This window comes from Delphinapterus leucas, chromosome 3 (assembly GCF_059928025.1).
Source record: "Delphinapterus leucas isolate spDelLeu-1000000601 "Yukka" chromosome 3, BTC_Dleu_Yukka2, whole genome shotgun sequence".
Taxonomy (NCBI): Eukaryota; Metazoa; Chordata; class Mammalia; order Artiodactyla; family Monodontidae; genus Delphinapterus; species Delphinapterus leucas.
In genome coordinates this window covers 103,158,382-103,183,044 of record NC_143131.1, presented here as the reverse complement: position 1 = coordinate 103,183,044, position 24,663 = coordinate 103,158,382, and the positions used below count along the sequence as shown (strand labels likewise).

General features: G+C 36.4%; 1 protein-coding gene across 4 annotated transcripts in view; it reads left to right on the top strand.

Moving 5' to 3' along the window:
- CEP120 (centrosomal protein 120) overlaps positions 1–24,663 on the top strand; it is a 78,770-nt gene that overhangs the window by 37,150 nt on the left and 16,957 nt on the right. For 3 of the 4 annotated variants that reach the window (XM_022588678.2, XM_022588677.2, XM_022588681.2), the window contains 7 exons: positions 1,032–1,128; positions 1,233–1,370; positions 1,928–2,017; positions 5,904–5,996; positions 7,051–7,212; positions 10,704–10,826; positions 18,044–18,142. In XM_022588678.2, coding sequence (XP_022444386.2) covers positions 1,032–1,128; positions 1,233–1,370; positions 1,928–2,017; positions 5,904–5,996; positions 7,051–7,212; positions 10,704–10,826; positions 18,044–18,142 — 802 coding nt within the window. Of the gene's footprint in view, positions 1–1,031; positions 1,129–1,232; positions 1,371–1,927; positions 2,018–5,903; positions 5,997–7,050; positions 7,213–8,970; positions 9,067–10,703; positions 10,827–18,043; positions 18,143–24,663 lie in introns of those variants that run through there. The other variant, XM_022588682.2, reaches the window with a different exon arrangement.

The following is a 24,663-nucleotide window of genomic DNA, read 5'->3' as shown; positions in this document are numbered from 1 at the left end:
TTTCTCTTATTGTAAGTAGAATATAATGAAAATAATCATTACTTGTTGGAAGTTATTTTAATGCTGATTGCTTTGAATAACTTTTATCGCCCTGCTCTGTAGACAGACGTTTTAAGAGATTTACCTAAGTGAAAACTTCAGAGATGATAGCGCTTCATTTTATTTTATTCATTTCTTCTGAAATCTGACATTAGAAGAAGAAAATGTAAAAGTTATTAGGAGTTCTAATCATGTGGGATCCATTCATTAAAGTTTTGTTTGATTTAAACAAAGCCACATTTTTTTGTTGCTAGAATTTTATTTTCCTCTAACATTGTCCTTTTATTTAATGGTAAATGCTGCATTCAGGTTCTGTGATACAGAAAGGTATTCGTTATAATAAAAGTAACATAATTATCCCACTTCTAGGATTTAATCCTGAAGCAGTGCTCATATCCAGTAAAAGATTTATGAACAAGGCTGTTCATTCCAGACAAAGTAGAAAAAGAGTCTAGAATAATCTATATATAATTGAGTAGGGGAATTGTTAAGTTTTTAAAATTTTACTACATAAATTCATTAGTGTGTTTTACAGGCGTTAAAAATTATATTTTTTAATTAATGTTTGTCATTACACAGGAGGAAAATGCAGGAGGATAAATGGGGAAAAAAGGACAAAACTGTATGATTTTATGTGCATGGGTACATGTGTATCTACATATCTAAAAAAGAGGAAGGAAATGAAATTTTAGCAGTGATTATCTGTGGGCAGTGAGATTTAAAATTTCTCTTTTATACTGTTCAGTTTTTTCAAATCTGTAACTGTTGTAGGTCATTTTGTAGTGAATGTAAGTATGTACTTCATACTGTGTTTGTGATCATATAATATCACATATATAGAAGGTCTTGAAGTCTGCAGAAGCTGTTGCACTTTGAGCAGCAAGTGTCAGGGGCAAGACATGCTGTCTACTCGGTGCTCTAGCATTGGGGAAGTAAAAGGAAATATAAAAGTGTTTCCATGAGTTTTAAAATATTTCTGATTTCATTTGTAGGTCAAATAACAGGATAGTAGATCTTTCTTACACAGTGACTTTAGAAGATTATGGACTAGTGAAAATGCGTGAGATTTTTGTGTCTGATTCATCTCAGGTATATGTCATTGAATCTTATGAAATTATTCTTTAAAACAGACGTAACGGGTATATATGCGTGAGTGTGTTTGTTTTAGTATGCTTCTTTCATTCATATCTTAGGGTGTATCTGCTGTACAACAAAAGCCATCTTCTGTTCCTCCAGAAATCCAGACAGAGCCTCGTGAAACCTTAGAGTACAAAGCAGCACTTGAGCTAGAAATGTGGAAGGAGATGCAGGAAGACATTTTTGAAAATCAGGTTACTTTTTTAAAATGTTACTTAAAAGATTTTTTGTCTATTTAGTATATTTTCCCTTCTCCATAGTAGGCTTCTCTCTCTTTTCCATGGGTACTCTGTCTAGTCCCTTTGAATTCAAGAATGCCTTACTCTTTAAAAAAAATGAAGAATTAAAAATTACTCAAAATGTGACAGCTTCACAGAAGCCACTCAGTAAAGGATTCTCCTAAACTTTCTCCATGATTTGTGGGCAAAATTAGCACTGAAGGTTAGAATTCAGAGGTTAAGGACTTGAAGGTTTCTTTTAATTTCAAGATCTCATTTAGCGTACCCTCCTGGAAGCTGGAATCATTAGTTGTTAAACAAGAGAGGTAGAAAACAGCTATTAACTTTATACTGTCCTGAATTATACTCATATGGGTATTACTCACCGCAGGCATCCTCTGTTTTAAATAAAATGGAATGTCTGAAAGAAATATATCATGATCAATATTAATTACTTAACTGAAAACAGCTGGTTTATTTATTTGAAATATTTAGAGTTTCTCTTTTTTACTTTATTTTTCTTCCTTTGACAGCTAAAGCAGAAAGAACTGGCTCATATGCAAGCTCTTGCAGAGGAATGGAAGAAAAGGGACCGAGAGAGGGAATCACTAGTAAAGAAAAAGGTAATGACTTTTATAAAAATTGAAGGAGGAAAGAAAGAATATTAATGATAGTATCTTCTATATACATTAAAGGAAATCTCTGGAAGGAATAACTAATTATAGTGGTTATATATTGGCTTGGATAAAGTGAATGAATGGGTCAGGGATAGGAAGAAGGGTTTTCGCTGTAAGTTGTCTTGTACTCCTTAGATTTTGAACCCTGCAAATGTGTTACCTGTTCAAAAAGTGAATAAATATAGAAAGTGAATACTTTAGAGAAGAAGCCTATCTCTGTATTTAAAAAGAAAATAGAACATTTAAGTATATATAAATATTACATTATAATCTATTCGTTAATAAAAAGGACCAAAAACTCTTAAGCTGTTTTAAAAGATTGAATCATGAAATGTTATAAATCACATCTTTTAGAATGATAACGTGACACCATCTGATCTTATTCCAGAAAGCCAAAATTTAATATTTATCTATTTATACTCAAGGTATTGAGTAAAACAACCCTGAAAATTAGACTTGTCTAAAATATTCCAAATTCAAGTCTGTAAAAATACTCTCATATTAGTGGTTAATGAACTGTCTATAAATGGGAGAAGACCGTGGCAGGGTAGTTTGCTACACTAGATCAAGAGACAGGACAGGGTATGGACTAGAAAATTCTTTAAAGTTTTTTCAGGTCTCTGACTTTTGGCCATTTATATTTATTGACGTGCTTGGGTTTAAATCTACTATCTTGCTCTTGGTTTTCAATTTGTCCCATACATTCTTTGTTTTCTCTCTTTTCCTGCTTTCTTTTGCATTCATTGAATTTTTCTTTTTTTTTATGATTCCATTTTATTTCTACAGTTGCCTTATTAGCAATATCTATTTCTTTTTTTAGTGATTGCTGTAGGGCTTACGGTATGCATCTTATCACAGTAAGCCTTCAGATGATACAGCACATTTAGCTTTTAAGACAAGTTAGTCTTTGAGCCATTTTTTAATGTGTCTGATGTGTTTTTCAGTGTTGATGCTTATATGTAAAAGCAAAATATATGATGAAAATAACACAAAGTATGGAAGTGAGGAAATGGACAAACGCTGTTGTAACGTTCTCATACTATTTTACTAGTTTAAGCAATCAATCTCTTTCCTAGATAACTACGTTTACTTCTTTATTTTTATTTTTATTATTATTTTGGATCTTCCCCGCTAGGGATCAAACCTGTGCCCCCTGCATTGGCACTGCGGAGTCTCTGCATTTACTTCTTAACTTGGTATCCTGTCCTCCATTACTGACCCCTGTAGCTTGAGATATCAGCCAAGAGTAGAGGAGGTCAGATTATGTACTCCTCCTCCTTGAAACACATCATACTCCTCATCACATTTAGAATAGAACTCAAAGTTCTTACCAGGACCTACAAGGCCTTTTGTAATCTGTCCCCTCGCTTTCTCTGTGACCTCATCTTCTGTCAGCCTTCTGTTCACACAGTCTATTCTGACCATCTTGGCCTCTGTGTATTTCCTCAAACATGCTAAGCCACCTCTCTCCTCAGGATCTGTAGACTGCTTTTCTTTCAGAGATACTTTCTGGTTTCTGCTCAGAGTAATGTGAGCGAGGCCTTCTTTGACCACTGTATCCAAAATACTGCTCTCTTCCCCTGCCCCCAGGCACTAACTGTCCCCTCATTCTGCTTTATTTTCCTCGTAGCATTTACCTACTATTACATTAAATATCCACTTCTTTGTTTATAGTTTGTCTTCTCTCAGAGTACAGATTCCACATGACTTTGTTTTGCCCAGCATCTGCTACGTATACAATAAATATTTGTTTAAATTAAAAAGATGGGGCTTCCCTGGTGGCGCAGTGGGTGAGAGTTCGCCTGCCGATGCAGGGGACACGGGTTCGTGCCCCGGTCCGGGAAGATCCCACATGCCGCGGAGCGGCTGGGCCCGTGAGCCATGGCCGCTGAGCCTGTGAGTCCGGAGCCTGTGCTCCGCAACGGGAGAGGCCACAACAGTGAGAGGCCCGTGTACGGCAAAAAAAAAAAAAAAAAAAAAAAATTAAAAGGATAATGAATGATTTCAGGTTTTATAGTTTTGAGTTTGAGATTTATGGGGACTCTTGGCATGTTCAGCAGGTATTTGGATTTACAGGTCTGCAACTCTGGAGGGGGGGTTGACTTTGCAATATAAATTTGGGAGTTCTTCGTATCTGTGATGGTACATAGATAAGATGTTTGGGTTGCCAGAGGACGAACATATGGTTTGAATACTTCCTCCCCATCCTGTTTACCTGTCTTTCTATAAGGCTTTTTTACATGTGGCACTCAGAATTTGACACACTTATATTAGTGATTTGGTTAAGAATTTAAAGATGAACCAAAAATCAGTGGTAGAGTTAACAGAATTAATAAATAAATGATCTTGCTTGGTTGGTATGTTGAGCTAAATCAATCATCAAAATAAAGTTTAATAAAAAAAAATGTCATTCTGTAGTCAGAGTAAAACATTCACTTGGACAATGGGTATAGTTATTCCAAGTTTAAAAACACAGACCTTGGGGATTTTCTTTGACATAACGAACAGTGTGACTAGGATCCTCAGATAGCAAATGCAATTTTAGATGGAGTTAAAATTAGGAGACATTTGTTGACCTGTCTTTAGCCGTGCACATTCTTTAGTCTCTGAACTAGTGAGATCACATCTGGGTACGATATTTTTTTTTTTGCGGTACACAGGCCTCTCACTGTTGTGGCCTCTCCCGTTGCGGAGCACAGGCTCCGGACGCGCAGGCTCAGCGGCCATGGCTCACGGGCCCAGCTGCTCCGCGGCATGTGGGATCTTCCCGGACCGGGACACGAACCCGTGTCCCCTGCATCGGCAGGCGGACTCTCAACCACTACGCCACCAGGGAAGCCCCCTGGGTACCATATTTTTGAAAGGACTTAGTTTAGAATGTAGACTCCAGATTAAATCCAAGTATTAGAGGATGTGGAAACAATAACATGTGAATAATAGTTGACGCTTGTGCTTATCTTGGAGAAAAAAAGACTAGGAGGATGTATGATGGCTATCACTGGAGTCAAATATGTGAAGATACTTTTTTTCTTCCCAAGGGATAGAAACAGGATTAAAGGCTTAAAAAAAACAGGGCTTCTAACGAGCATCAAACCCAGGCTTGTAAAGAGAAAATCAGGTTGGGGCCTGGGACCTGGAGACTTGTTGGTGAGGAGCACAGAAAATTTGGTTCAGAAAGTCCTAGTAAATATGATCAGTCTGAACTAAAAGACAGAAAACCATGAGAGAGGATCCTATACAGGCCAAGCAGGTAGACCTCTATCCTTAATGGGACTCACATCCTTAAAGACAGAGCAGAGCAGGACTTTAGGCTTGTACAGATTGGGGTACTAGGCTAAGGTCCCAAGCAGGAACTGTAGCTTCAGAAGCAATTAAGAACTCAGTTGTTTAAACTGTAATAAAGGACTAGATCTCAATAATGGGAGGACTGACGTGAAATTGATTGGCGATAGCTGGCCTATCACCAGTCTTAGTTCCAGAGAAAGAGCATAAGTGACTAAGAGGGCTTCAGAAAAATACTGGAATATTGAGCAAGGCAGATTTTTAAGGAGCTAGGTTTTTACTAAAACACAAGGTTTTACTGGCAGTCTAACTTACCACCCAGTGGGAGAAGGGCTTCCTCAGGAGACTGAGTATTACTAGAGATACCCAAGCAGAAGCTAGATTGGCTTCCTTCCTTAGAGTATAGTGGAAAGAATTTCTGCTTTGAATTGGTATATGTAATTCATGATTTTCCTAGTCCCAGATCCTCTGTTTCAGTAAAATCATAATATATGCATTTTTGAATTTGTGTTTTGAATTTGGGGAAAAGGTAACTTTTATTATATTTTAGGTTGCTGAATATACTATTCTCGAAGGAAAACTTCAAAAAACCCTAGTTGACTTGGAGAAGCGAGAGCAGCAGCTGGCCCTTGCAGAATCAGAGGTACTCTATTCATCTATCATGTCTTTATTTCACAGAATCCATATATTAAATTCATACCATTCATTTGTTTTTCCTTTGTACTGTATAAAGTATATTTCACGGAAATAGTCTTTCAGACATTATGGAGAAAACTGCTATTCAACTAGGTGAAGCATGTTTTATATGTTAGAAGGTGAGGAATTAGGTAGAAAACTGTTTGTTATTTGAAATTCTTAACTATTACTCAGTCAGCTTCGGCTGGCTTTTGCAATAGTGGAGAGTTTTGGTTACCTGTGCAACTATGTGGAAGGAATGGATAGTTGCACTACCTAGAGAAAAGAGAAAATGTAGTGTAGGCTCAGGGACCTAGAATCATGATTTTGTATTTCACTAAGAAGGGAATATACCTCCTTCTTGCCCATTGAAGATTAGATCCCAAGAAAGGATAAACTTACGTTAGTACCATGCCTAGTTAGCATTTTTGTTAGGTCTTATTAAATCGTACCCTAACTACTTCTTTAAATTACTATAAAGTTCACCTCAAATTATTAGAATTTCTTCCTTGTGAAATTTATATGCCCCTTCCTTACCCAAATGTTTCTTAAAATTTTCTCAGCATATCACCCTAGCCTTACTTCTACACATTTTCGGCAATTTCTAAATTGATTTAGATTGTTAAACCTAAACATAATGTGTATTTGTTCCTAATACTAAGGCTTTGTTACCTTCTATGTGATTAGGTAAAAAATAAGAAGTTTCTAAAGACGTAAAGAAACTTGGGCATATTTGCTTACATAATAAAATGGGTTTATTCAAATAGGGGTTTTAAGCATTTAGGGCCTTTTGAAGTGAATTTATGCATCATTTTGGGATATACTTTGTATTTTAGGAGTAAATGATCGAAAATTTATAATTTCAATACACTTAAACATTAACTCTCTAATACCTGAAAATGATATAAAAATCACTTCATAAAATATTCTGAACATTTGACCATATGTAAGGATAATAGAATATTGACTAGTATAATGCAGGTAGGAATAGGTCAGCCTCTTAAAGATGTACCTGTTTTAAGCTTCAGAGAGAAAGGAGGGAACTGAAATCAGAACGTGAACGGAACCTGCAAGAACTCCAGGACTCTATCCGTAGGGCCAAAGAAGATTGTGTTCACCAAGTAGAACTAGAAAGGTTGAAGATGAAGCAACTAGAAGAGGATAAACACCGACTTCAGCAACAGGTTGGATGAAAATACCTGTCATCTCTTTAAACTTAGAGTTTATTTGCATTCTAGAAATAATAGAAATCATTCACTAAGGAGTTATAAAAATTCCCAGTAATTTGGATTATTAATCACATTTACTACACTGAGAGTCAAATGTAAGTTGGATCTCCTTTTCCTGAAAGCTGAGGACTATATTGGAGTAATCTTACTTCCCTTATAATTATTTGTATGAGATTGTGCTATATTTTAGTTAACTCTCATCTTAAAATTTTTTGCTCCTTTGAGCAAATGTAGATATTCTTCATATATCACTTGGACCAAGTTCAGTTAAGAACCAAATTTCATGAGAGGATTGTCTGTGCTCCTTTCCATTTTCTCACCTCTCAACCCATCCACCTCAGCTTTCCATCCTCATTGTCCCAGCCAGCCAGTTGTCAGAGAAGCCACCAGTGGCTCAGTCACTAAATTCAGTGGGTGTTTTTCATTTCTCATCTTACTCAAACTTATTGACAACATCAACACTATTCTTGTTTTTATATATTCTCTTCTCTCAACTTCTATAACACCACTCTTCTTGTTTTTCTCTACTTTTCCGGCCATGCCTCAGGTCCGTTGCAGGTTTATTTTCCTTTATCTAGCCATTAAATGTTGGACTTCCTCCAAGCTCCAGACTTACACTGTGCTAAACAATCTTATTCGTGCCTGTGGTTTCAGAGACAATCTGTATCTCTGAGACTTGTGCATTTATATCCCAAACCTTTCCTTTGCACTCTCAACCCAGTTATCTCATTGCCTTTTAGACATCTCTACTTGGGTGTCTTAAAGGCATTTAAAACCCACCATGATCCTCCTATCCATACTTGACCTTGCTGTAAGTATTCTTTATGTCAGTAATGGACCCCGTAACCTGTTCTTCCTGTCGCAGCCTGAGTGATATTTTTGAAATTTGGAATCATGACACCCTCCTCTAAATTCAGGGTTGTCTTAACGCTCATAAAGATCAGAATTACTACCTTGCCCTACCAGTCTTTGCATAGTTTGGACCCAGCCTACCTCTCTCACCTCATCTCCCACTCTTTCACCTTTTCTGTGTGCTCTCCAGCCACACTCGTCCTCTTCAGGTCCTCAGGCATACCATGCATGCTTCACCCTTAGGATCTTTGTGTGTGCTGCTTTTTCTTGGCCTAGTGAACTGTACTAATCCCTCCGTTTCCAGCTGAGGCATCACTTTCCCAGAGAAATCTTCCCTGACCCCTGCTGTCCAAGTCTAGGTCAAGTTTTTGTTGTATGTTTTCTTGGGGTATTATTCTCTTATTCTATTTCTTTATGATATGTTGTTATAGCAGTTTGTTTTTATTTTCATTAGTGTGATAATTTGATCAGTGTCAGATTATTAGTTCCATAAAACTGTGTCGGTTTCTGTCTGTATGGCTGGAGCCCAGCCAGTCTTCAGCACATAATAGGGGCTTAATAAATATCTGCTGGAAAAAGGAAGGCTCAGGCTTTTAAAAATGAAGCTTATCCGTCTTGAAACATGTCAGTGTAGATTAGATATGTATGATGAATGCCTCTGAAGTCTTTAGTAAATCCTGGCATGAAGAATAGTTTCCATAGCAGTTCAGGGTCAGTTAAGATCATATTATTTAGGTGGTTATAAATATAAATTTGATTGTTATTGTGGTGGTCGCATGTAAATTTATGAAAGATAAAGTTGTAAAAGTGGGCAATTGTGATGGGATTCGCCAGTAATGCTTCTCTTCTACCACTTATCAGGGAGATTCAGCCATCTAGAACAAAGGCTTCTAACATGTATTAGAATCACCGGGGGAGCTCATGAAAAAATCCACGTGTCCACCCTGTCCCAGACTGGTATAATTAGCTTACAGCGTTGTGGGAAGAACCTTGGCGGGAAGAACTGGTATTTTGGAAAAATTCCCCGGGGCACTTCTAAAACATAAGCTAAGACCTGGGGAAAAAACTGTGGTGGGCAGCAGAAGTTTCTGGGATGCCCAAATTGCAAAGTCCATGACTGTAAACGTTTCCCCTTTTATATATAAGAAAACTTTTTAGGCCCTTGCTCTGAACCAGGTTACATGTACTATACACACAATTCTAACTGGACAGGTAGAAGGGACAGATAGATACACTGTCAGTGCAAGGTGATGAAGATAAAGTATATATATTCAAATATGTAAAGGCAGTTATCAGAACTGAAAAAAATCAATGTAGTTTATAGGCCACTTAGCAAAGGAAAAAGAACCCAGTATGCCTAGTAGCTTGATTAGTAATTCTTAATAGTAGATTGATAATGTCCTGAATGGTCAAAAAAATGCCAAATATTAAGTTTATTAGTTTTTGTTTAAAACAAAAATGTGACAGATTCTTTAGAGAGGTTTCTATTCAACTTTAAACAAAATTTACATGTTCAAAGAGGTAAACTTCAGTTATATGGAAAATTTCCATGTGTGGGATATTCATTACCTAAAGATGCTAGATAAATCCTAATTAGAATTATTGATAATTATTAGCATAAAACAAGAATTTATTATTGGTAATTTAAGTTCCATTTTTGCCACCAGTTTTCTCAGTATTTCGCATTTAGTTAAGTCAGTCTTAAAGAGATAATTGGGTTATCTAAAGATGGCTAGTCATATTGGTGTATGTTTTCAGAAAGCATCTTTAAACAGTGCTTCTTTGCATTTGGTTAGAAAAATCCCACATTTAAAAAAAATACCTTTATATCTTTTTTTCTTTTTCTTGGTAGTTTTGAAACTGTTCTAAGGGAAATTACAGTGTTTAGTCAAGGCAGTCTCTCTTTTTTTTTTTTTTAAATTTAAGGAACTATTCATTAGAGCATCGTTCAAGGGGATGAAAAGATCTGAATTCTCTTCATGCGTCTCCTAGTGACTAGCTCTTTGGCACTGCCTCAGTACTTTAGCTCTTTGATCCTCAATTTTCCTACCTGTAAATATGAAGGGACTGGGCCAAATAATCTGTAAGTTGTAATAGCATTGGAATTATGAAATTCATACAGTATCAAATTATAGGAACAATAAATACTGCATTAAAATTACTTTCATCGATAATCAGGTATATCTATAATGCTCAATCTTACATGTTGCATTTTTAAAAATTATTTTCAGTATTTTTATAAACCGACTTTTCCATTTGCCATCCAAAGTTTAACAAAAATGTTCTCAGGATACTGGTTTTATAAGAAATTTCATACTCCTAAAAAGTTTTCGTATATTGTTAATCAATTGTATTGTTAATCAATACAATTGTACAATTGTATTGTTAATCAATTGTATTGTATATAGTTGAGTTACTGAATTTTTAAGATTACTGGAGATCTTAATTTTCTTCATTATACTTTATGTATTTTCTAAATTTTCTAATATAAACATGCCTTAAAGTAAGAAAAAATGACACTATTGAATTGAATTCTGTAATACTAAACTTTGCGTACTGCTGTTTTAAAGTGGCTATAATTTTTTTTAATACAGCTCAATGATGCTGAAAATAAGTATAAGATTTTGGAAAAAGAGTTCCATCAGTTCAAGGATCAGCAAAGCAGCAAACCAGAAATTCGGCTACAGTCTGAAATAAATCTTCTCACTTTGGAAAAGGTACCCATGTCAAGTTATGGCAATTTAACTAGCCTTACTGGTAAATTTATAAAATAAAAAATGATACTTGCATATACAATGTAATAACATTTAACTGTAGTATTCTGATATCAAATAACATATCAGAGAATTTGAGGCACATGACATTGTCAACACTTGAATTTCATAGCTTTTATCAGTTTATAGCCTATACTACAGTCCTTGGTTACAGACAACAGACAACTCTTGGACTAGAGGAATTCACAAACCTGTCAAGAAAGCTAAAAAACCTGGGGGAAGCAAGTCATGGGCCCATCCTGTCATAAAACAGTCTACTCAGGATGCTACTGTTGGTGCCATGACTGCCATGTCCCTGGATTCTGTCTCCCCTGATTCTAGTGTTAGGCTGTTGAACTCTCAGTTTTGCAGTAGCCATTGTGAATACCCTCTCTCCATATTAGTGCCCTTTAGATTCACTGTCTCAGGTAGGAGCATGCATTTAAATCACAGGTCTGTACTCTACTCTTAGTTTGGAAGAAGCGATAGCCATCCTATTTTGCTTTCTGCGGTTGGAAGCCAGGTCCTGACTCTCATTTGTATTGGGATTCCCCACAGACAGAATGTTCAAGTTCTAGGCATTAAAAAATGTGTACTATCCAACAGACAATCTAAGTCTGACAATATGAGCTCTTGCATTTTAGAGTTTGATAAATTTTAGGCATTATTAAAAAGATACAGCAGACTTAAGAAAATAAGAGTTAATAATAAACAGGAAAATAAGCTTTAGAAGCTTAAGGATTTAATTGTCGTGGCAGCCATTGCCTGTCTGTTCCCACTCAGCATTGTAGTGAAGGCTTCCTTGCCCTTTCTCTTCTGTAGATTCAGCCACTAGGGGACACTAACAGAAGATTGGTAGATAGGAGTTGGGAAGATGCCAGAGTAGTTCTTTCTTCTCTCTCTTTCTGCCTCTCTACCTCCCTTATTTTCTCTGGCAGTAGTTACATCTTTTTATGGTTCCATCTCCCACCAGGCATCCCTTCTCCAGCTTCCTTTAGTCAGTCTCCACTGTGGTTCTAGCCCACTGGACATCCCCAGTTTGTGGGTTGCTTGTATTAAGAACTACTATTTCCTGGTACCTTTTTGTAGTCCCTCCTACCTAGGAGAGGTGGGGGCTTCTTGCTGCTGCTGATTACTGGGTTGCCTCACCATATCCTCTTTGGCCTTTCTGCTCTTCCTTTATCTGTTGAACCGGTTTCCTGTATTAAATTGCTTCTGATTTCTAGATTCCTGGAAGGATGCTGATTGATAGGGTTGGTTTTTCATTATCCAGCAAAGTTGTATGCTATTTATGATACCATGCTAAATGCCATTATGAATGATTCAGAAATGTTCAGGATACCGTCAAGTAAATAACAAGTTACAGAAGGAGACGAGGAACATACCCAAATAATTATAGCAAAAGGCAAACGAGCAGATATCGTCTAACTTTCTCTTGCTAAATGCCATGAGTCCAAAGGGAAAAAAAACAAAGTCAACTTCTGAAATCAACACACTAAGTATAAAGCAGGAATGACATTGTATATGGAGCCTAAGAATAGGTGAAACTTGAAATAGGTAAATATGTGGGTGAGGTTATTCCAAAAAGAAGTACTGAACAAAAGCATAAAAAAGATTAAAATATCTGTTGCATATTTGGATAGTTGCTTGACTAGAACCTGGAGTCTAGTCATTATAGTAGTATGGTTTACCCTTGAACAACATGAGTTTGAACTGTGAGGGTCCACTTATACACAGATTTTTTTCAGAAAATACATTCTGCAGTACCACATGACCCGTGGTTGGTCGATTCCTCAGATGCAGTACCACATATTCAGAGGGCCAACTGTAAAGTTATAGGCATTTTTTTGACAGCATGGAGGATTAGCATGTGGTACCCCTGCATTGTGCAGATGTCAGCTGTAATTTTAAAATAAATATAGGCCTGATAAGAGAATGCTGGAAATAAAGGTAATTTTCAGCCATATGAGGGAAGAGCTTAGATGTTTGCTTAAAGAATCCATATTTCATCTGGTAAGAAAAGTCAAAGATTACTCTCAAATTTATAAGATTGGCTTAATGGATGTTAATATTAATAGAAATGAAGATTTTCGATGAACTTCTTTGGAGGGATGGAAGTTGTAGGGAATTCAGATTTTAGACATACTACATTTGAGATGCTAATGCAGTAATCTAAGTGAAGGAGTTTAACTAAATGGTTAAAAAATGAGAAAATACAGTAGGGAGAGAATAGGGCTAGACAAACAGATTTGAGAATCATTTGAATAAAGTAACAGCTTACAGGTATATGCAATTGCTTAAGGAGTGTTTAGGAAGGCTAATTGATGATAAAACTTAGGGGGACGTTCAGCTTTGAGAACAATCAAGAGTTGAGGAAGGAGGCTAATGAGATTTAGAGAAGTAATAAAAACAGTCTAGTGCTGTGCCCAAAAGGAAAGGGGGAGTTTAAAGAATGAGGAAGTGAAAGTAATCTTTCATGATGGGCAAGTCAAGAGTGGTTGAGGCAAGACCCCCATGTGTTTGGCAGTTAAGAGGTCACTGATTTTTAAGAAGCCAAATTGCAGAAGGTTATAGAAAGTTTGGCTTTGAAAAGAAAACAAGAAAAGGGCTTCCCTGGTGGTGCAGTGGTTAAGAATCCACCTGCCAATGCAGGGGACATGGGTTCGAGCCCTGGTCCGGGAAGATCCCACATGCCGAGGAGCAGCTAAGCCCGTGAGCCACAACTACTGAGCCTGTGTGCTGCAACTACTGAAGCCTGCACACCTAGAGCCCGTGCTCCACAACAAGAGAAGCCACCGCAGTGAGAAGACCACGCACCGCAACGAAGAGTAGCCCCCGCTCACCACAGCTAGAGAAAGCCCACGCACAGCAACGATGACCCAACGCAGCCAAAAATTTAAAATATAATAAAAAAATAAATTTCAAAAAAGCTCAGAAGACAAGAAAAAATGTAGCCCAAGGGCCTAAAGCTCTTGAGAAAAGCTTATTTAGAGGTAGGAAAAATCAGAGAATATTTTTAGATTAAGGACAAGAAATTAACAGCAAGGAGAAATTGAAGCTTTAAGAGAGGAGGGGATGGTTGGAGCATAGATATAAAATTTAGCCCTTGGTATGACTATTCAAGAGGCAGAAGGGTGCATATAGAAAATTTGGAGACAAGAATAAGAGTGGTTAAAAAAAATTGAGTTGAAAAGGGTATTAACTGCTTTCCTCTAGCATTTCTGAATTCATTAAATGTTTCTGCAGCTTGTCAAATGCCATGCTAGTTTTGGTTCCTCTTCTTACCCCGATATCTATTTAATTGCAAAGTCTTGTTGATTCTGCTTCGTACATATCTGGACAATCTCTTCATTCTCCATTTTTGGCCTTCTCATTTCTCTACCGGTAACCTTGAATTTGAATCAAACTGGACATTTCCCACCCCTTTTGATTAAACCAAATATTAAAGTATTTCTGTTTATATATTATGAATTATGTGGCCTGCCAGAGATATTTGAAGCATTCAGACAATATCTCATCAATTCTCACAAGTTCTCCTAAGTAGGTGTCAAGAGTATTTCCATTTTATCTTGGGGAAATTCAGGGCCAAATATCTCAAAATTGGAACAGAGGGCTTATGATATTCATCTTTTCTGAATATATACTAGATATCACCATAGAAATAATTGTAAATGATTTGTAAAAATTTCTTCTTCCAATTACACTTCTACCAAAAGGATAAAAATCACCAAACATATTACAAATATAAACAGCACCATGAACTTGTTGAGGAAAAAAAAAAGTGTAATGGAAGCGCCTTTATATCAGACCTAATGAATTCATCCACTGTTTTTAAATGCCTAGCAAAACAAGGCTTCTCAGCTCTTTTGAACATTCTTTGTAAGTTTTTTTGGAGCCAGAAGAGGGCAGAATCTTATTTCTTAAGTAACAAAGAGATAAAAGCATGAAAAGGAAGACTTAAGTGAAAAGGTACCTGATTTAGTCTGCAACTTCTGGTTATGTCTGATTGAGAGCTTTTTTTCTTTTCTGTTTACTCATCTCTTCAGTATAACACAGATAGTTCCATTTTCACTGAAATAGTCTAAAAATAAGTTAACATTAAGATACAGTTTTACCAAATGCAATTCTTGATTCCCTTAAGAAGTGAATAATAGTTTGATGTGCTTTTAGCTAGGAAATGACTTTTAGATGGCTTAAAAACAATTGGAACTTTTAAAAAATAAAATACGGAAAGCATTATAATTTAGTAATGCATACAGAAGATTAAGACAGAAACTAAATTTGTGTATTTAAGAACATTTGGTGAGTATCCACTGTGTTTTAGGACAAAGGGAAAAATGAGAGAAAAGAAAAGAGTAAAAGTATGTTATCCTTTTGGGACCTCACTTTTTTTTTTTTGATGTGGACCATTTTTAAAGTCTTTATTGAATTTGTTACAATATTGCTTTTGTTTTATGTTTTGGTTTTTGGGCTGCGAGGCATGTGGGATCTTAGCTCCCCGACCAGGGATCGAACCCACACCCCCTGCATTGGAAGGCAAAGTCTTAACCACTAGACCACCAGGGAAGTCCCTGGGACCTCACTTCTAGAAGAGTTTGTAATATAATTGGGGAGATGACTCAGAGAACCTTAAATGACCATATATAATCGAATACCAGGGAATGTGCTAGGAACTCTTTGCAATTCAGAAGTCATTTGGTGTTCAGAATATAGTAGTTTTAAGACAGCTCCATGGAGAGGTAGAATTTGAGCTGAATCTGAAGTTTTAAATAAGCGATGAAGAAAAAGAATCGACAGGCTCAGGAAGTAACTTGGACAAGGTGAATGTAGGGGAGACAAACCCGGTGGTTGGAGTAGAGGGTTTCCTGTTGAGGAGTACCAAGAAAGTAGTAGAACAAGTAGGATGGAAATTCTATCTCGGAGTGCTTTAACACCTAGGCAGAGTTGTTTAGGCTCAGTCCTGTAGGCAAGTAGTAGCTGTTGTAGATTTTTTAGTAGAGAGTAAATTGATGTAATAGTGATTTCCAGGATTTGTAGATGGAATACGTTTGAGGCTGAGCAGACAAGAGATGAGATAAGCCTGAGCTTAGGAAATGGTAGAAAGAACATAGAAGAATAAAACTGGAAAATATTTCAAGGGAGAAATCTATAGTTTTTTGTGACACATTGGAACTGGGGAATAGGAAATTAGAGGCAAAGACAATGCCATGCCTCCAGTAGAGAATTAGAGTTGTGGGTATATCAAGGATAGAAACAGGGACATTGAGAATCAGTGAAAGTCTGTGCTTGGTCTTCACTAGCCTCTGAATTGACTCTAGGTCCTGAGCCAAGTTTTAATTTGAGTCTATAACTTGGCTTATGATTTAAGTCAAAAAAGCCTTCCCGAAGTCTCATGTCTACCCACAAAAAGGGCTCTTAACTCGAGGTCTTTGAATGCCCTGAAATTGTGTCAAAATTTTGGTTGTGTACCTTTTTTTGGGAGTTGGGTCCATATATTTCTTTAGAATCACAGAGGCATCTGTATCCTTAAAAAAAGTTAGGCATCACTGATTTGGTAGTTTGGGGTAAATTAGAAAAATGATGTGTAACGTCTCAGATTTGTTAGCTACAGGTTTTTTTGGTTTGTTAAGAATAAAGACATTATATGTTTTGATTATATATGCATTTTAAATTAGTGTGAACTACTGTGTGAATATCAATGCAAATGTGAGTTATTTTGATAATCATGGCAAAACTGATAAAACCTCCCCAGCTTTTTCTGATGGAGTCAGTTCAGTGGGTATAAGTGATCTCTCTAGGTTGTCCTAACCCTCATTCTGAGGCTCGTCCAGGATACTGTACCTTCTCCAAGACCCAGGGACATGGTCACTTTTATAACTGAATCCTATTCTTTTATCACACAGTCATAAAACAGATTTTTGCTTTTCCTCTGACATATGTCCTCTTGTTAAAATTACCAACTAATAAGTATAAGTCTTTAGGGCATAAGTGGAAGAGATCATCTTTGATAATCTCAGAGTATTATTCAACTTAAGATGTATGAGTATAGTTGTGAAATGTCAACACATTTAAATCCAAGCACTAGGGATTTGTAAAGCAGAAAAGACCTTGACTCCATGAAGTCATATATTACTGCAGAGAACATTCTGGTCTTTTGTGAAGGGATTTTGGCAATCTGCTTTTCCTTTCATTTTATTTTCCTTCTGAGCTTTCTGAAGCTTGAATTTTTGGATAGTGTCTTCGGTTTTATTTTTCTGCAAAACATTAGGAGTTGTGTGTATGGGAAAAACTAGACTTGATATAAAAAAATTAGACCAGTTTAGATTAACAGTATTTTACTGTAATTCATCCATATAATTACCTTATCACTTAAATAGTAAAACTGTCTGTTGGCTACATGAATTTGTTTGGTACTTGGTTTGAAACTTTGAGAGAGTACATTCCAAAACCTAGCCAAGTTGGCTTCAGTTCATACACAACAGATTGCCTGCTGCAAGTATAAATAACCGTATTTTAAAAATCAAATCTATTTCGTGTTTTTCTTTATATATTTGAGGAAAAATAGAAAATAAAAGTTAGATGAGTGTTTTTAGGAGCATTATTTTTCTTACTCTTGGGTTTAACATTCTTAAAATATTTTTGACTTTGTACTCTCAGTAAACTGCCTTCTGATAAAACAGTTCACTGTTCTCAGCATTCTATGATTTTTGCCAAAACAGAGTTATAAAAGTATCCCTACAAGCTCTCTTCAGTGTAAGACAAAATTCCACATAATGGTAGGTCTCCAACAGGAATAATTTGGTTTCAAGGTTGAGAGTGTCAGTGAAATGGAATGCTAACAACTGCTTTTTGTTATATTAAAAAAAAAATGTATTATTCACTCTGTGATCTTTATGTAATATATATGTTTTAAATACATTTATAGCAACTGCCTGGAGGTTAAGACTGATTCAGTTCCTTTTAGTATAGGCTGTTAGGCAGTAAAAATACAACTATATTTTAAACAAGAAAATGTTCATGTGCCATAATATTTACAGTAAATTATATAACAGTTTTAGATGATGTCGTATGTCACACTATATAAACTCTTTTCTTAAGCCAGAGTCTTTGTATATATTATCTTTCAGTGATTGTACACAGTGGTATAGTGTTTCACTTGATATGATTTTAATCACTGTTAGGTTGAACTTGAAAGAAAGTTGGAATCCACAACTAAGTCTAAGCTGCATTATAAGCAGCAGTGGGGACGAGCTTTGAAAGAACTTGCCAGACTTAAACAGGTATGTAGTTTATAGCTAATGATGGATTATTCTTTTTATGTCTTTCTCCCTTGATATTTTTTTTTTTTTACAAGTTTGCACATTTGGCAATATCTGTTAGGTTCATATGTCTGTATTTAAATGTCCAGTTCTGTATTTGAGATTAGGCCCCACCCCCCTTTTTTTAATGTGTTACATATAAGATCCTCCTTTATAAAAACTAAAACTTCTTTTTCTTTTCCTTTCTTTTTTTTTTTTTTTTAAAGCCAACTATCCTCTTCCCCACAGCAAGTTGGGAATAATTTCTACTTTCACTTTAAAAACAATCATTCTTTTTCTCCTTTTACTTTCACTTATAAAACTACCATCCTTTTTTCCTTAGTATTTCCTTCTATTGGGAGTGCCTTTGGGGGGGAGAATTTTAAGAACATATTTTAAAAGTCATTCCTAGGAAGACACAGTAATTTATTCATTAAAAAAAAGGGATCACGGGATTTTTGCATAATTTTACAAGGATTTAAAAGTGAGAGTAGTTTCCTAAATTCTTTACATTACTTTTTTTTTTCCTTCCTGGTACCTGGTAACAAATGCCATTAGCTTCCTGAGGAATTAACCTTAATTTTGGCTATAATTTCTTCAAATTATTAAGATCAAATAAAATATGAGCAAGATTTTTATTTTGAATCTCACCTATTTGACCTAACCTTTTAAGGATCATTAGTGGTTAGTTTATTGTAAGTTTTGCTTTTCTGAAATGTGTCCGTTATATGCCGAATGCAATTTTGGTACGTAGGGTCTCTCAGATTTGTATTTTTTTTTAATGTGTCTCCCAAACCATCAAATGTCGTTAAACATCTTTGTGGTATTGTACTAAATGCTTACCACCTTCATAGAAGAGTATGTACTAGACTGCCTGAGAATAAATAGTGCAGTTTGCCTTAACATAGCTTTTAGATGAATTGAGATTGTAAGCATAAGTATAAAATAATATTACACACACTGAATATGTTTTATAGATGCTCACAAGACTAAGGATAGATGAATGAGTGGAATAATCATATATAGTACTGAGGGCCTCCTGTGTTCAAGGCACTGTCCTAGATTTATAGTTATAAGTAAAACATAGGTCTTTGCCTCAGGGAGCTTGCAGTTTAGTAATAGGGAAGAAAACTGTAAATATAACATTTACTGCCAAATAGTAAGAGCCCTGAAAAGACCTGTACAGAGTACTCAGGAGGGGAAGTACATCTATTTAATAGAACTTAGGAAAGGTGTCATAGAAGACGAGATATTTGAGATGGATCTCTGGAGAACTGGTTGTGATTTAGGAAAGCTGTGGCGAAAATGTTGTATATACAATGAATAGAATGATTATAGCAAGGAGGCACAAAGTCAGAAAGCATAGACTCTCCATGGAGAACAGAGGAGGTCCCATTTTAGAGGTCATTTCAGGAAATAAGGACTAGGTAGCAGTGGGAACATGACAAGGAGATTATTTTAAAAGACATGGTTTTGGTAGATTCTATACAGTACACTATACCTAATCAGAATGCAGAGTGGAAAGTCAAAGATGATGTCAAGGGTTCAAGCCTTCGTGTCTGGAAAGAGAGTTTTCCAGGATTGTAATGATGGTTATTAAGACAAGAAGCTGATTGAGGCATGGGGAGGAGATAGGACTTGCAGATTTGAACATTTTAATTTTTACAGAAAGAAATTCAGCAAGCATTTAGAAATATGGACTGATGTTGGGAGGATGACTGAGCTTAATAACGTGAAGGAATCCTTTTGCAGAGGTGATAATTGAAGATGTGGCAGATAGAACTTAGAATTCTCATGTTTAAGGAGGAAGGAAAGCTGATAAGTGCTTGGTATTATGCTAAGCCCTTCATACGTTTTCATTTGATCCTAACCAAGATCCCTATATAGCAGGTAATATTTCCATTTTATAGATGAAAGAAACAGACTTAGAGACATTAAGTAAGTTGTGCACGATCACACAGGTACTAAGTGATAGAGCAAGGATTAGACTCATTTGACTAGAGTGCAGTCTCAGGCTCTTCCTGCTTTATAATGTTATGGTTTAATTCCATAGAAGCCACATAATGAAAGAATTTCAAATAGAACAAAGTGAGCTGTGGAAGACATTAGGGATTTCTGACAGAGTGAGTATTGAAGCAGAAGAAGTCATGATTTGGCCTATCATAAGCAAGGAAAATGACATCACTGACAGATAGACTAGCTCAGGTAATGAGAATTAAAGTGACTTTGAAAGAGAATAAGCTAATATAAAGTCATGATGGCAAGATATTTAAGTTACATTTAGCACCACAGGGAGGAGTCCCTGTGGAATTGGGAGCAAGGAAATAATGTGGTGAGAGTGGCCATTAAAAACAACAGGATACAAATTCTACCACAGGCAGCATACATAGCAGTTTAGAACATGGCCTTGGAGTCAAGAGAGCTGTATTGAATCTTGGCTGTACTTCTTAACTACCTCTGGGACTTGGGGAATATAATTTCTCTGATTAGTCTCCTCATTTGGAAAATGAAAAATCTTTCCTCACAGGTTGTTCTGAGAATTAAATGAGTGGTCTGTAAAGCATTTAACACAGTGTTTCGTACATAGTGTATGCTCAATAAATGGTAACTGTTGTTAAAAGGATATGAGCCATAAAGCTATTGTGTAGTATTCTTGGTTTCAGTCATTGGGGACCTAATCAGATGGTAGCTTTGGAATACTGATGAATAGAACAAATATTAGAAGGATTTACGACTGAGTAGCTGAAAAATGACAGACACCAACCAAAAATAGAAAATTTTTAAGTCTACAAGATAGGAGACTGTTGTTATATAATAGTAGCAGTGGGGAAGTGAGGTTCAGTGTAGTTTGACTAGTAACAGTACTTTGTATATGGATGGTAGATTGAATATAGATGTTCTGTAGAAACTGACAAAAGGGGGAAAACCTATGTTAGGGCTAATTGTGCAGATATGCAATACTGTCAGTCAGTAGGTGAACTTCCTAAAGTTAGGTGTAAAGAGATGAGAGTGCATTGAGTCTGAAGAAACATCTATCGTTGTTATTTGTTTATTTTTCATTCATCAAGTACTTGCACCTTGCACACTGGTAGATGCTCTAGATACAGCAATTCTCTCCCCACAGTAAACTTAAAGTTCAGCTGGGAGGGCTGATATTTAACAAGAACATGGCAGAGTAGTAAGAAATGCAAGTGAAGTTAGCATAAATAATAGAAAATAAGTATTAGAAAAACACGAGGACAGTGGGTTATCATTGTATTTTGTCATTCAAAGCTGAGGGAGAAATGGTTCAAAAACGGTGTTTCAAATATCAGTATTAGAAAAAGGAATCCAAACTGGAAAAGAAGTAAAACTGTCACTGTTTGCAGATGACATGATACTATACATAGAAAATCCTACATATGCTACCAGAAAACTGCTAGGGCTCATCAATGAATTCGGTAACACTGCAGGATACAAAATTAGTGCACAGAAATCTCTTGCATTTCTATACACCAACACCAAAAGATCAGAAAGAGAAATTAAGGAAACAATCCCGTTTACCATCACATTAAATAACTAGGAATAAACCTACCTAAAGACCTGTACCCTGAAAAGTATAAGACGTTGATGAAAGAAATTGAAGATGACACAAACAGTTGGAAAGATATACCATGTTCTTGAATTGAAAGAATCAATATTGTGAAAATGACTTTACTTCCCGAGGCAATCTACGGATTCAGTGCAATCCCTATCAAATTAGTAATGGCATTTTTCACAGAACTAGAACAAAACTTCAAAATTTCTGTGGAAACACAGAAGACCCCAAATAGCCAAAGCAATCTTGAGGGAAAAAAAACGGAGCTGGAGAAATCATGCTCCCTGACTTCAGACTATATTACAAAGTTACAATCATCAAAACAGTATGGTATGGGCTTCCCTGGTGGCACAGTGGTTAAGAGTCCGCCTGCCAATGCAGGGGACACAGGTTTGAGCCCTGGTCCGGGAAGATCCCACATGCCATGGAGCAACTGAGCCCGTGCACCAGAACTACTGAGCCTGCGCTCTAGAGCCCGTGAGCCTAGAGCCCATGCTCTACAACACGAGGAGCCACTGCAATAAAAAGCCCACACACTGAAACGAAGACCCAGTGCAGCCAAAAATAAATTAATTAAAAACAAAACATAGTATGGTATTGGCACAAAGACAGAAATATAGATCAAAGGAATAGGACAGAAAGCCCGGAGATAAACCCACGCACCCATGGTCACCTAATCTATGACAAAGGAGGCAAGAATATACAGTGGAGAAAAGACAGTCTCTTCAATAAGTGGTGCTGGGAAAACTGGACCAGCTACATGGAAAAGAATGAAATTAGAACACTCCCTAACACCATACACAAAAATAAATTCAAAATGGATTAGAGACCTAAATGTAAGATCGGACACTATAAGACTCTTAGAGGAAAACATAGGCAGAACACTCTTTGACATAAATCACATCACTATCTTTTTGGATCCACCTCCTAGAGTAATAAAAATGAAAACAAAAATAAACAAATGGGACCTACTCAAACTTAAAAGCTTTTGCACAGCAAAGGAAGCCATAAACAAAATGAAAAGACAACCCACAGAATGAGAGAAAATATTTGCAAACAAAGCAACCGACAAGGGATTAATCTCCAGAATTTACAAACAGCTCATCAGCTCTATATGAAAAAAACAAACAACCCAATCAAAAAATGGGCAGAAGATCTAAATAGTTCTCCAGTGAAGACATACAGATAGCCAAAAAGTACATGAAAAGAGGCTCAGCATCACTAGTTATTAGACACATGCAAATCAAATCTACAGTGAGATATCACCTCATACCGGTCAGAATGGCCATCATCAAAAAGTCTACAAACAGTAAATGCTGGAGAGGGTGTGGAGGAAAGGGAACCCTACACTGTTGGTGGGAACGTAAATTGGCACAGCCATTATGGAAAACAGTATGGAGATTCCTTAAAAAATTAAAAATGGAGCTACCATATGATCCAGCAATCCCACTCCTGGGCATATATCTGGAGAAAACCATAATTCGAAAAGATACATGCACCGAGTGTTCATTGCAGCACTATTTACAATAGCCAGGACATGGAAGGCAACCTAAATGTCCATTGACAGAGGAAAGGATAAAGAAGATGTGGTACGTATGTACAATGGAATATTACTCAGCCATAAAAAAGAATGAAATAATGCCATTTGCAGCAACATGGATGGACCTAAAGATTATCATACTGTGTGAAGTAAGTCAGAGAAAGACAAATACCATGATATCACTTATATGTGGAATCTTAAAAAAAAAAAAAAAAGATACAACTGAACTTATTTACAAAACAGAAACAGATGCACAGACATAGAAAACAAACTTATGATTACCAAAAGGGAAATGTTGGAGGGAGGGATAAATTAGGAGTTTGTGATTGACTTATACACACTACTATATATAGAATAGATGATCAACAAGAATATAAGCACAGGATTGTATAGCACAGGGAACTCTACTGAATATTATGTAACAACCTAAATGGGAAAAGAATTTGAAAAAGAATGGACATATGTATATGTATAACTGAATCACTCAGTTGTACACCTGAAACTAACACAACATTGTAAATCAACTATACTCCAATATAAAATAAACATTAAAAAAAAAAATAAATATCAGTATTAGATATGAAATCATTTCAAGTTTTTTTTTTTTTTTTTGTGGTATGCGGGCCTCTCACTGTTGTGGCCTCTCCCGTTGCGGAGCACAGGCTCCGGACATGCAGGCTCAGCGGCAGTGGCTCACGGGCCCAGCCGCTCCATGGCATGTGGGATCTTCCCAGACCGGGGCACGAACCCGTGTCCCTTGCATCGGCAGGTGGACTCTCAACCACTGCGCCACCAGGGAAGCCCCTCATCTCAAGTTTTAAAATGGAGAGTAGATTGGGAGGAAGTGGCAGACAGTGCCTACCACTGAAGAAATTTATGCAACTTATGAAGGATAAGAGCTAATGCAATGGTAATTAATTACAAGGCATTACCAAAGTTAGTAATGAAAAGATGGAAGCCTGTGAGCTGTTGATAGGGCATTTCTTCTGGAGAAATGAGTGATTAATTATCAGAGCGTAATTTCATTATAATTGTTATGTTTCTTAAGAAATATCCATGCAAAAATTTATTACTTTGAGTAAATTGCTTTTTTTTTTAAGTAAATTGATTTTTAAGTTATGTTCATATGTGTGTGTTGACAGACGACATCGTTTTCACTGTTTGAGGTGGTTTTTCAAATGTAAGAAAATAATCTGAACAAAAACCCCCCAGTTCATGGACTGAGACTCTTAAAAAAACGTTCAGTTTAAAAGGCTCCCACCCAAGCACCCCTCCTTCCTAACATATGCATTCTCATACACTTTTGCTATCTTCTGGATTTTTCCTTTAATTCATTGTTTTCTGTTTACCCTTTTTTCCTAAGTGTTTTCTACCTTCTTGCCTAAA